This window comes from Thamnophis sirtalis, unplaced genomic scaffold (assembly GCF_051295495.1).
Source record: "Thamnophis sirtalis isolate CommonGarterSnake01/CBP01778 unplaced genomic scaffold, rThaSir2_p1.2 scaffold_5, whole genome shotgun sequence".
In the NCBI taxonomy this organism is placed as follows: domain Eukaryota; kingdom Metazoa; phylum Chordata; class Lepidosauria; order Squamata; family Natricidae; genus Thamnophis; species Thamnophis sirtalis.
This window is the reverse complement of record NW_028261385.1, coordinates 44,033,474-44,047,153: the sequence shown is the minus strand read 5'-3', so window position 1 is coordinate 44,047,153 and position 13,680 is coordinate 44,033,474. Positions and strand designations below refer to the sequence as shown.

Genomic DNA, 13,680 nt, shown 5'->3' with positions numbered 1-13,680 from the left:
ATTAAGGTTGCTACTTGCCATTGTTTTTAATTTCTCATTTTTATTCCTAGCTTATGAAAAAGCTCTTGCAATGGCAGAGTCTGAGCAAGATAAAGCATATATATTAACCGCCCTCGCAATAATAGAATACAAACAGAACCGAGTGGATGCTGCAAAGACCCTCTTATTTAAATGGTAAGGAGTAAGTACAGCTGTATTTCTCTAAACCTATTAAAGTACTTTAGAATCATCCTAATCCCTTTTAATAAGCCTAGAGAACTGTACGCAAAATGGAATCCTTGCTGACTCGAGGATCTGCAGAAGCATCTTTCAAAAAAAGAAAGATAAAACAGAAAATGTCTCCCCTCAGGAATTGCACAGTGCAGTCACAAAATGCAAATTTATATCTTGGCAGGAATTGAATGCACCTGGAGGGCGGGGGGGGGCGGGGAGAGGTTTGGCAAATTTTGAAGAAGAAAACTTATTTTACAAGGGTTGCAATCACTTTCCTGTTTCATGTGTTCTATTTAATAGCAGACTCACTAGTGGGTGAGTACCTAAAAACATGACAACACTCAGAATAAGATGCAGAGTTGGAAAATAGTTCTCAGTCATACAGCAATACAGAAGTTTGTGAGTTTAGATAGGAAGGAAATCCCAGATTGGCCTGACGTGGGGTGTTTTACCTTTCACATTCACAGAAAGAAAGTGGGGAGAGAATAGGGTCAAAATACTATCTGCCTGACTTTTGATCCTTTAGGATTTAGTTCATAGTTGAGTATAGCTGAGAATGAAATATGCATGAGTTTGGAAAAGGATCAAAAATTGGCTGGAGGCAATAACGGGTGTTAAAATAGAATGGAAACCTGAAGTTTTTTTATTAGGAATAATGTCTGCGAAATACAAAAAAGAAATCCCGTATTTAATACTACATATAATTACGGTGGCAAGGATTGCCTTTGCCCAGAAAAAAAAAGAAATTAATTCCAAGCGAAGATGAAATAATAAGAATGGTTATGTACTGTGCCGAAATGGACAAGCTAACTAAAGAAATCCAGGGAAAAGAAGAATCAGAATTCTACCAGATATGGGATAAATGGTATAGGTGGATGGAGGAAAGAAACAAAAATCAATGAAGGAATATAACAAAACTCAAAAAATAATAGTTATGAGTAAAATAAGAGGGTTAAGAATGGTGAAATCCAAATGAAATACAATAGAAGGGGAAATAATATAAGGTGAGTGGTATCGATTGATAATTGCTATTTTAAAGAACAGGAAGTTGTATAAATGTGGTGTACGTCTAAATTTTGTGTGTGTGTATTTTACATGTTTGTTAATAAAAATCATGTGTTCTATTTAATAGCAGACTCACTAGTGAGTGAGTACCTAAAAACATGACTACACTCAGAATAAGATGCAGAGTTGGAAAATAGTTCTCAGTCATACAGCGATACAGACGTTTGTGAGTTTAGATAGGAAGGAAATCCCAGATTGGCCTGACATGGGGTATTTTACCTTTCACATTCACACAAAAGAAAGTGGGGCAAGAATAGGGTCAAAATACTATCTGCCTGACTTTTGACCCTTTAGGATTTAGTTCATAGTTGAGTATAGGTGAGAATGAAATATGCGTGAGTTGGTTACTGCACCTGCCTTCTCTTCCACAACTCCAGCACTATCAGATTTCTTTTCAAGGCTGATGGGAGCATGAATAAAATCAAGCTTTGGGCTGAGATTAATTTGCTCCTTTTTGCTATCTTTTTCATGAGGTGAATTTGGATATATGATATTATTACATTAAAAAAGAAAAGAAAAATAACCTACCAGGTATTTGCGTTTGTAAATCATGAAAACATTTCATTCATTATCTCACTTTTCAATGAATGGTGATATACTTTAATACAATAGTAGATTGCAAAGCTATTGCCAAATTACCAAGCTATCTGTTAATATGACTTTACTGCCTCCAATTTTTATTAGTCAGTCATTTATTAAACTCCCCCCCCCCCCTTGGGAAGTTTTGTAGCTTTTATAGTCAGGTATGTCAAATAGTGTGTTCTGAAAGAAACTGTTCTGTGGAAGAGAATTCCCAGGGGAAATTATTTGACTAGTTATTTGTCTATATATATAAGCAGAAACTAAATTTGAATATTACTATTGTTAGTCCTGGATCATAAATGTCACTGGTGTAAACAGATTCAAAGAATAGTAATTGCCATATTCAGCAAAATAAATCTGTACTCTGCATGGTTTCTTAGGACTAAACATTCATCTAAACAGGAAAACCTGTTCTTATTGAGTCAGACCATTGATCAGAGAACTTCAGAAGGATCTTCGCCACGGGGGAGCCAATCTATAAAGCCTGCTGAGCATGGAGGTGGAACTGATTTCTTTCAACTAGGGATATAAGCCCAAATGTAGGATCTTCTAAATGCAGAACAAGCTCTCCCCCCCCCACGAGCATTTGGCAATGCTTCATAAACATAAAGGTTTTCAGGTATAAGGTAGCATTTTGAATTATAAATATTGTGCCGAGTAAGCAACAGACTCTTCATATTATACTTTAAGGCGATGGTCTTTGGAGTAATAAATTTTCTGTGTTGCATTTACAGTTCTATATTACAGGAGCCTAATATGGAAAGCCTGCAAGCCTTGTGTAGTTTAGGGCTGATCAAGCAGGATGCCACACTTGCAACCGCAGCACTTAAAGAACTGTTAAAGCACCCAGGGAAAAAAGACAATGTTTATAAGAGGTGCCTTCTTGCATCTGCTGTCTATGCATTACAAGGCAGACATCTGGCTGTTCAAAGACAAGTTTCTAAAGCTGTCCACAGGTATGTGAACTATAAATTAAGCAATGTTACTTTTGCTTATCGCCCATTCCCCAAAGAAAGGTGCTGTGTTGAAATCCTCTTGAGTTTTACTCGCAAAAGCTGCCCTGTGGGTTTCACTCTTTGAACTATGGCAAAGTAGAGATTTGCAGTTTGAGATATCTTCAGAATAAAAGTAGATGTAATTAGACGACTACTCTCCCCTTCTGATAGGATAAAAATCAACTAATATGAAGTATTTTTCACACTGATTCTATTATTTAGGGGAAACTATTAACATTTTCAGTTTAGGTAAGGTAAGACTATTGACATAAAATGGAAGTCAGGATGTTTAAACAAGACACTGCCTGCTGATATTCTCTGTTAAGTTATTTATGTTAAATGTAAGGTACTTGCAGGTACTTCTTAGGTTATGATGGGAACTGGGACTGGAATTTCCTTCACTAAGCAATGTGGTTGTAAAGCATGAAGTCATGTAATGGCTATCGTAACTCCACTAAGTAAAGCAAAGCAGGAAGAGGTGGAAGTAACAGGCAAGCAGGTTGGTGGGTGAGAGCTACAGGCAGGTATAGCAGGTGGGCACTATGGATTGTGAGTGGATACAAAGTATGGATAAGCAAGCAAGTTTTGTGAGTAGTGGGGATACTACGAGTGGGCACTACAGTGTGTGTGGGTGGGTATGGCAGCTTCCCTATTGACTTGAAAGCTGGTAGGGAAGGTTGCAGCAAATGGTGACCATAAGATCTTGGGATGCTGCAACTGTGCTAATGGCAAGCCAGTTTCCCATCACCTGAATCATGAACATGTAATAGTGATAATGCTTCAGTTGTGTGAGTCTCTTCAATCAGTGCCATCATAATTTTGCATAGTCGCTGAATAAGTGGGTACAGCCTGAGAACTGCATGTAAATGAATTTAGAAGCAACTGATTTGTCATATCAATTATATTGAGTTAAATTACTGAGAATATAGTTGCAACGTTCAAAATTGGGAAGCTCACTAGTATCTAACAGATTTTTATAGCCAAACTAAACACCCAGGTGGACATAGACTTTATGGCCTCATTGGGCTTCATTGATGATATCAGATATGAATATCAGTTTTCAGATTAGCAAAAGTTACTTGCTCCACATTATTTTAACAAAATCTAGAATCTAGTTTGAATTGAACGACGGAGGGTTTAAAAATGCAGTTCATCTAGCAATATTATTTTGAAATTTAAATCTATTTAACCCATTTATTGTTTTTTTCAGTTGGTTCTAATTAATATATATTTTCACAAATCTTTTCAAAGATACTACTTTACTATATTAAAAGGACTATAAGCATAAGTTAGAAGCATCTGTATTTACTTTACTATATTAAAAGGACTATAAGCATAAGTTAGAAGCATCTGTATTAGAAACAGTTATACCGAAAGTATATTTCATAATTTTAGTCTGTGTTGATAGATTCTACTATATAGAGAATTGTGACTTTAACTCTGCCATGGTCTCTTACCTAAGCAACCCAGATAACCCTGCCCTCTGGTCCCTGCTGTCAAGACTGGTCCCTCGGTACGTGCCACAAAATGCCAAGGTAAATATGCATAGATGAGAGTGCAGTACATACATGCTGAATTACAGATTTATTAAATGAGCACATGGTAATAAAAGGAGTTTTCAAAATTAGCATCAACATTAGAGTTCAATCATTTTGACAAGCAGATATGTTCAACATGTTCTACTTGTCAATTGTCATATTGTTTTTCTAAAAACATAAAAGATAACCACCAACATAGCAACTTGCTTAGTTGTACCCTTTTGTTCACATACATGCACAGACGCAAGTCATTATTGTTACCTGCTAAGTGAAAGGTTCTTTGAAAAGAAATGGAGGAAGGTAGGTTGACAACCCTCTCAGAAGACTGCCCTGTGAAACCTGTTCTTAGCTTTCCATAGGCTCATTATCATCAGTTGCCCAGTGCGAAGAATCCTGCCAGCTGTTCTGCAGGATTTTTTTTTCTTTTGCCGTAATATTTAATGCATTTTTATTTACAATGTTTTACATTACTTTTAAGCTCCTTTTGGCGGACAGATATCCTGAAAGTTGGGTAAAAGATGTAATAAGTAAATATTATGAGCTAAACAAATCGTGACAGTGGGTCCTTCCACAATTATGTGAGGGGTGTTAATGAGAAAAAATTGAGGTCTATTGAAAATGCTAGAATCTGGCACAATCTCAGAAGTTCTCTTTAACTGAAATGCATGTATGCTGATTCATGGAACTCTTTAGTAAATAGCAGATGTGCTGGTGGAAAAGATAATTTATAGTAGGGCTATAACAGGGAATATAGTAGGGCTATAATAGGGAATACTTGTTTTTTAAAAAGCACATTCTCTTCTATTTGTGGTGGAAGTTACAATCCTTTACGAGTATTGCTTCCTTGCATAATGTAGTTTTGTTTTTTTCCTGGAATATATGTCCATTTTGTAGTTCCTGCAAAATTTATTTTGTCTTTGTCACCACTTTCTTAAGGGCTAAGGTTAAATAATGAGCTCTTCTCACTAGACAAATACATGTTAATTCAGCTGTTAAGTACATTTTTTTTCCTAATGTACTATTCGTACCAATACTTAGGCCCCGACCAGTTCGCCAACCAGTTCACCCTCCTCCCCATACCATCAGAAATAGGAAGGATTTTTTTCCTTCCTTGAAAAAAAACCTTTATTTTTCCAATGGATAAAAAAAGGCAACTATCTGCTACTATTTTCTTGAACTTCATTACTAGTTTTGCTTTTTATGGTAAAGAAAAATGTAAACTATCTCCTCCCATCAGCTACTGCAAATAGCCATCCAGGAAAGGAAAACAGGTGATTCTACCAATGGGAAAAACTTCAACCAGTTGTAAATCATCTGCTGCAAAATTATGTATAATGTTAACTTCATCACCTATGAAATAACTGAGGATACAAAATCCACCCGAACTCCCATGGAGTCATAGGGATCAGTGAGTGGGATTAAGTTTTGCCTCTTAAAAGATCTTAGTTCCCTCTCAGTGCCACTACTTTCGATTCAGATTTATCCTATGTTAACAAACAAATACAAAGGAAAAGATAAAAGATGGCTTCATTTTGTTAGAATATTTAAATCTGTGTATTTAACCATTTTTGCCAAATGCAGCAGAATTATTCTGATGTACTGTTAGTTTTGTTTTACTGCTAATATTCTGAAATGTCATTCTTAATCAATGTTTGCTCTTATAGGGTGGAGCTGTGGCAGGAAATATTGCTTGTATTCTTGATCTAAATCATGGGAAGGTTAGTGTTTTTGATGTTGAAAATATGATCACCTTAGAGCAATACTTTCTGTTTAAGAAAATCAAAATTAGCATTTGCTCTGTATTCTTTTGTTCAGAAAGCCTTGCTGAATACCGCAGTTAATCAACTGGCCACAGGATGTCACAAAGCTGAAAACAAAAAGAATATTCTAAAAGCAGTTCATCTTTCTCCAGGTGATACTTATATTTAAGCTACTAATAATAAGCTACTAGAGCTACTAATTCTTACTCTAAATTTGACCTGCACCCAGAATCTTTTCAAGAATATATTTTAACAAGTGATTGATAGATTCAAGACAAAAAAGACAAATGACATACTAATTTATTTCTTTATTGATTATATTCGTATTTTCTCTAGCAGCTCATGACAGCAGATATAGTAAATGTTTTCCAGTTTTATTCTCCCAATAATCCTGTGCAGCATGTTGTATTATAAGATGACTGCCAGAAGTCACCCAGTGCACTTTGTGATTGAATGGGATCATTTGCCTGCATTTCTCCAGTCCTAGTTCATCACTCTGAGCACTAGAGACCTAAACAATAATAAGCATCTAAGAACCAAGTTTTTATATATATATTTTTTAAAACAAACATAAACAAACAAAACACGTAACATAAAAACGTTTACAATTCCGTACAGTGTGTCGATTGGTTACAAGATTTTTGTGCATCCTTTCCGTAGTCATGCCTTAAATTTTATATAAAGTCACATATTGTCAATCAAGTATATTTGTATACATTATTATTATAGTACTTCATTCGTTTGACTGTTACTATTATTTTTTCATTTTAAACAAGGTATTCTAAATATGGGTTCATTTATATTATAATAATTCATTACATCATCTTCAACATGTCCAATAATAAGTATTTTTTATATCCCATTTTGAGTCATTTTCTTTCTTTTTTTTGGTGTTGATAACATTCTGTAATAAATTTTCAATTCCATATTTTTTTAATATAACTACTAATTAAATATATCCCATGTCCTATAAAATTGTTTATCTTTTTGTTCTCTAATTTCATATGTCAACTTACTCAGTTTCATACATTTAATTGCTCATATCATCAATCTAATATATATGCATACAATTATTATGATTATTAAACATTCATTGAATATAGCTATTATTACATCCTTTTTATATGAAGCATACTAAATTTAAAGTAAATTTATATTATGACATTTCATTACATCATCCTGAACTCATCCAATAGTGTTACATATTTGTCTTCTATTCTATATAGAATTGTTTATCTTTTATAAAAAAAGGCTTTTACACATCATCTCCATGGTCCTCGTTTACAGTTTATACAAAATTCTATATATCAATCTGGTATATATAAATGCATTATTATCTTTATTAATCATTTATTTGACTATAACTATTATTACTTTGTCTTATACATAATACTCATAGTTTAACTAAGTTTAACTTAATTTTATTATGACATTTCATTTCATCATCCTGTATCCTTCCAGTAGTAATGCAGTCCAATATCTCTTGCCATTTGTAAAATCTGTATTCTAGGTGTTTTCTTGATAAGTCTTATGTGAACTTCACTTGGCAACTTGTTGTTCATTGCATATTTTGTAAAGACTCGAAACTGTTCCTTTCATCAGCTTGCCTTTGGTTATCACTGGTGCTTCTGCCGAAGATACTTTCATTGTTTCTGCCAAATTTTCTCCCCTTTCTTCATCTATGTTTTGAAGCATGAGATAGAGATCCAGCTCGTCTACCACTCCTTTCAGTGTTCCATACGTATCATTTCCCTCACTCTCGGTTTGCTGTCAGTATCAACAATTTTCTTGTCACTTTGTTCATATTTCTCTGCAATTTTTTGAGTTCTATCTTCAAGTTTCATCATTGTTTCATCAATATCCTCAACTCTTCCCTCCATTTTTTCTGTTCTTTGTTCTATAATCCCCAGATTCTTTTCAATTCTTTCAGTGCTTATTAGGAATTTTTGAATTTCTAGCATAATTTTTTGCAAAGTTATTTCCCCTTCTTCATATTGTGCCATTTTTCCAGGTTGTAAACACTGCCACTAGGACATCCAAGGCCTTTTACTAGGTTTCAAATAAATTCACTATAATCTTTCAAGTCAAGGCTTTCCCTTTACTGCAGTCCAGCTACTGATAATATTCCAGAAGAGCACCTGTGTAAACAAACTGTACTCTTCCTACTATTCTTTCAATAAACAAATTCTGAAGCCTTGAAGCACGAGATATACGTCAAATATAAAAAACCCAATATTTCCAAGCCTCCAACCTCTAGATGGAAGTGTTACTTCTTTTCCCCCTACTTTTAGCTCTCCCTTTAAGCATTTTTTGGGTTAAGAAAAAAAATGGTTAAAAAGGACAATCCTGCCGTGTGTTGAGGAAAGATAAGAAAGTAATTCTTAATCCACAAACACAAAAAATGAAAAAAAAAATAGAAGAAGGGAAAAAGAGACCAGTCCAATTTAAAAAGTAAGAGGCATTTGTAAAAGTTTTATCCATAAAAAGGAAACAAAATTAAAGAAAAAAAGATAACACAATAGTCTTAATTCAGGCTAATCCACCGCTTACTCTCTTCTGTCTTCAATTTTAACTTTACTCTAAATCTTTTTGGGTGTTCTCTAAAAGTAAAATTTATCTCACCAATTCTGACACACTCTCTCCTGCTGAGCTTCCATTTAGGGGTCTGTCCCAACCTTATGCAGCTTAGAAATGGTTGCTTCTCTTGTAGCCAGCAAAAAGAGCTTTCTCCTGGATCGATCAGGGACTTTGTGATGTCCCTGAGATCAGCAGGACATGCTCTTCTCTATCACCATCTCTTCTGGATGGTTTAGGTCCAAAAGGACCGTCCAGCAACAGAGATATCAACAGCAATCCTGGAGCTCCAAGATTGCATGTTGTGTTGTAGTGATGTTTGCCCTGCCTTCTCTGAAGGCCAAGTTTTTTATGTGACTCAGGCCTTGAGGGTGCAATGATTTGTTCACTTTATATTTGAGGTTTTATGTTTTGTGTGCATCCACTTGTTTAATTTTTCCAATAGTTTGGTGGTCTAATTTGAAAATGACCTCTTCCGTGTATTTGTATCTTTTCAGATGATCCTACAGCTTGGGCAGTACTCTTGGCTGCTTGCCAGGCAGAAAACACAATTGCTCATCTGCATAATAAGCAATCCAAGCAGACACATCTGGAAAAAATGATTGTCACTGCAATCTCAGCTAAGAGTAAGGCTGATTTTTTTTCTTAAAAACAACTGTTTTTACTGCTGTTTTTAACTGAAATGATCACTAATGAAAATATTGGTACACTGGGCTGCAGCAACGTCTATGCAGTATAGATAGAAAAACATGTTCTTTTATGGATGATTATGGAAATTGTGCAAAACCTAGAGACCGTAGACCTGTAACTCTGATTAAGCAATCATTGCAAACACTGTGGGAAAAGAAGCTGTATAATTTGGTTGACATGCTAGAGAAGGTCTGGCAGTAGAGTGTCAGAAGGTTAACATCCATGCATTGATTCGTAAAGGACCTGACTAGTCTCAGATGTTTTTTTTTACTAGAAAGGAAGACTATCTGACTTAGGGCCTTCTAGCTCTCACATAAGGTATGTGTGCCCAGTCACAATTACAACGCTGCAGCATCTTGCAGTCCCCTGTTAGCCATTTGTAACCTTCTTCCCCACTTTCTACCAGCTAAGTGAATGGAGAAGCTGGCAGAAGTTTGTAAATAGCAATCACATAATGTTGCACTTAACAGCGGCATGGGATTAACTTAATGACAGCATCCAGAAGTGCTGGAATTTACATCACTAAGTGGTGTCACATTTTATGACTGCATTCTTAGCGACAGAAGTTCTAGTCTCAATTGTCACTGCTAACCAAAACCTGTACTTTCCTTTATTCAAAAGTATTTTGCAAATACAAAACTCCTATAACAAATGCCATTCTAACTAGACCCTTTCCAGAGATCACAAAAACATTTCTCTTTCAGTGAAAGAAACAACTTAATTACATAGTGAAAATGTAAGAGCTTAATTCATCCAATGATGATCCATCTTTCCTGATGATCAAGCATGTCAGTAGCTCATGTAACAAATTACATGACTATATCCTATCAATTGCTTTGGGAAATAGAAAGTTTACTCTTACAAATTAGAAAATTTACTCCTTTATATCATAAAGGCAGAATTTGTTTAATTTCTTCCCATTGTTGATTGTAGCAGCTAAATGCTTGAATCCAAAACTAAAAAAAGTCCTGGAGAGTTGGAACCTAAGGAGTAGAAGATAGTGTAAAATAGGGGACCTCAACTATTAACTTCCCAAAGCCAAAATCTCTCACCATGCTAAATGTTTTTGTAAAAACATAGATATAGTCATAGATATAATGTAAAAACAATTATTCTTACTGATATCAGAATAGCATACATTTTGTTATAAAGAGTTGGGTTTAATACATGGGATATTATGAAATAATGAACCTCATATGCTTTGTAGCTAAAGCCAAAGAACTTCCAGCTTCCAGAGCTCAAGAAATCGAAGAATGGTCTTTTTTCCAAGCTATTACTGGCTTAAATGAGGCAGGTAGAACTTCAGAAGCTGAGGCTCTCTGTGAAAAGGTATGATTAATGTTAAGATGACATGCTACCATTATTCAAATATAGGTAAAGTTACTCAAAAAGCCTGATCCAGAGAGTTAAAAATTATTTCAGATATTGTCCATATCAGAATACGTGAAACCATTTGAAAAATGATGGTGAATATGCAGCAGTGACAGTACTGGTTTTGCTTACAGTGGAAAGGCTGAGATTAGCTTTAAATTTGTTTGTAAATATTAAAAAATATTTTGCCATTAGTTTACTAGTCTTCTGCATTCTTGCCTCTTCTCATTAGCTCATTAGATTCCTTTTGGGATTACTGTAAATTAAAAAGAAGCAGATGACAAGTTTAGTAAGGTGCAGTTGCTTCTAATGACATTTATAATATGTCCAATATGCTATTAGAGTTTTTTTAGTGGATTACAAGAAGTTCAAAGCATGAACCCAGTTTTAAAAATACCCAAACAAAACTGACAGAATAAATAAATAGCACCAAAAAAAATGAAAAGTAAGATTTTGTAAAAGTCAGAAGTTAATTGAATTGCAATTATTCATACATCAATTGCCAGTAAAACTTGCTTTGCTGCATGAAACACGGAACCAGCATAACTGCTTGATCATAATGTGCTGGGAATCTTATTTTAAGCATCATGAAAATATTTTGATTTTACCAAATCGAAGTATAGAATTAATGGTTTCTTATCTCTCCTCTTTTTGCTCACTGATAACTGAAATAACTGGATTCTTTGACTTATTGAAATTGTGTTGCTAGAACAACAGCTCTGCTTTTGTTGTGAAGTGATTTTAATTATTTTATATAGAACTAAGAGAGGTTTTTTTGCCTCTAGGGCTTAAAAATTTTTCCTGAGCAGCCAATGTGGTACCTACTCTTAAGACAAGTTCAGTGCAAACCACTTTTGCAGTCTCACAAAGAGCTTCCTGATGCCATTTTGGAAGAGCTCCGAAAGGCAGTTCTCTCCAACTCCACTTTGATTACAGCTTGGCATGTAAGTTTGTCTTCATTTATCCATGATTGGGTTCTCTTTATTATATTTCACAATATGGGGACTTCTTCATCTAGTACTGTGAATAAGTAGTCTTTCTGCTTTCTCTCCTGAAAGCCTGCTGAAAATTGGAAGGTAATATATTGTGTGAGCAGAGTGGACTTTAGATATCCCACCTCCGACTTTTGCATATACCATGCTGTCAGTTTGGTTGAACATCCTTACATTTGAACACAACCCAGTGTGGCCAGATTAGGCATTGGAAGCTCATAGATAAGCATGGTTTTCAGCATAGATCTTTTCAGCAGGCATGTCTACCCATACGTTGGGAATGTATTTCTGTGAGCATTGCAGTCAAGTATTATAATCAAAAGCTGCTGGTCTGTGCATTTTGCCAGTGTAGAAAATTTTAAAATCAGGCTGCTTAGTTGCCCTGTCGCTTTTAGCATCAAGACCCTAGAGTCAATAGAGGTTGACATAAATACGGTCAATAATTCTTAATCTTGCATCAACACACTGGCAGTTGCTGGCTTCTCCAGATGATTTTTAGAATCCAAGTAGTCTTTGCATTGTTGTCTTTAATGCCATTCGTCTGCTCTTAAATGTACTTGATGTTTTGCCCAGAAAATAAGACTCTTTCATTACTGGAAACAAAAGATGTTTTGACATATGTCCAAGAAATAAAAGAACAAAGAAAAAGCTAGGCAATGAATTGTTGTCTCAGTTTTTCTGGATGAGACAAAGTGTGGATAATTGATCTGCCAATACTTGAGGACAGTAAAATAGAATTGGAGAATATCACAAAGTAAAATCGAAATCTAAAGATTATTGGCTGTGGTGGTCCAGTGGTTATTGGATGGCACTTAGAAAATCTGTGTATTGACAAAATCGCCATCTGCCAATTAGAAAGGCCACACTGTTTGGAATCTTTGTGTGTGTGTGTGTGTGTGTCTGTGTCTGTGTCTGTGTCTGTGTATGTATGTATGTATGTATGTATGTATGTATGTGTATATATAGTATGCTGTTACATTATGGCATCCTAGATGCTTGGTAAGAAGTTGATGAATATGAAGTCAACAACAGCTAAACAACTGATTGTCTTACCTATCCCTCCCTAAGAGGAATTGGAGCAATTGAAAATTATTGGATGCAGATTTCAGAAAAGAAGAAAAATAGCTGTGTCTTGGTGTTCTTGCCACCAAGAAGTAAACTTTGGTAAGGGGCTATTTACTCTTCATCTTTCCACACCTGCTTCATCTCCCAAAACTCGACAGAAAACCAGGACACTGTCTGGAATTTATGTGCAGAGAGAGATCATGAGAGCTGATCTAGAGAGAACACAAACTATTTTTTCAAGTGGCAACTAAAGCTTCACTTGAAGTATGCATAGAGCACAAGAGCTTCCCCAAATATCCTTTGAAATTCTGTAATTCCATCAGGTCCCAGAGGTTGACCAATCAAGAGAATTCTAACTCCCTGTTATGGTACTGGGAACAGAACTTCAGAGTATTCAAAAAGTTATCCATTTATTACAAGGAATAAAGAGTATTATCTCCCAAAACTACTCCAAGATCAAAACTAGATCAAAACTAAACTTCCTCCTTCCTCAGGAAACAAAGTAGGCAGAGAAAGTGCTGAACATCTTTTGTAAAATAATTAGTTGCGGCACTACATGACCTAAGAAGAAATAAGACTGGAATCATGTTTTAAAATAGAGGTCTGTAGCAAATTACAGGAGAGGGTCGGGGTATTGCGGTCGTAACAGGGAGGGGCAGATACGGCGGGGACTTTAGGGCAGGCCATTACCGGGGAAGGAGGGTTCGCTACATTGCAGAGATCCCTCCTTCCGGCCCTAGGAGTCCCACTCCAAGACCAGATGGCGTGAGTAGTCAGGACCCTGGTCTCAGGCTGTTGTCGCTAAATGCCAGGTCTGTTGTCCATAAAGCTCCTC

The 13,680-nt window shown here is 35.5% G+C and overlaps 1 protein-coding gene across 3 annotated transcripts in view; it reads left to right on the top strand.

The window, feature by feature from the left end:
• The window catches only part of SKIC3 (SKI3 subunit of superkiller complex), a 59,191-nt gene that overhangs the window by 32,620 nt on the left and 12,891 nt on the right, over window positions 1-13,680 (top strand). The window contains exons 30-37 of one of the 3 annotated variants that reach the window (XM_087715723.1): window positions 51-174; window positions 2,595-2,816; window positions 4,318-4,390; window positions 6,058-6,111; window positions 6,209-6,305; window positions 9,225-9,353; window positions 10,625-10,746; window positions 11,574-11,732. In XM_087715723.1, coding sequence (XP_087571849.1) covers window positions 51-174; window positions 2,595-2,816; window positions 4,318-4,390; window positions 6,058-6,111; window positions 6,209-6,305; window positions 9,225-9,353; window positions 10,625-10,746; window positions 11,574-11,732 — 980 coding nt within the window. Of the gene's footprint in view, window positions 1-50; window positions 175-2,594; window positions 2,817-4,263; window positions 4,391-6,057; window positions 6,112-6,208; window positions 6,306-9,224; window positions 9,354-10,624; window positions 10,747-11,573; window positions 11,733-13,680 lie in introns of all 3 variants that reach the window. The other 2 variants (XM_087715722.1, XM_087715724.1) reach the window with 2 other exon arrangements.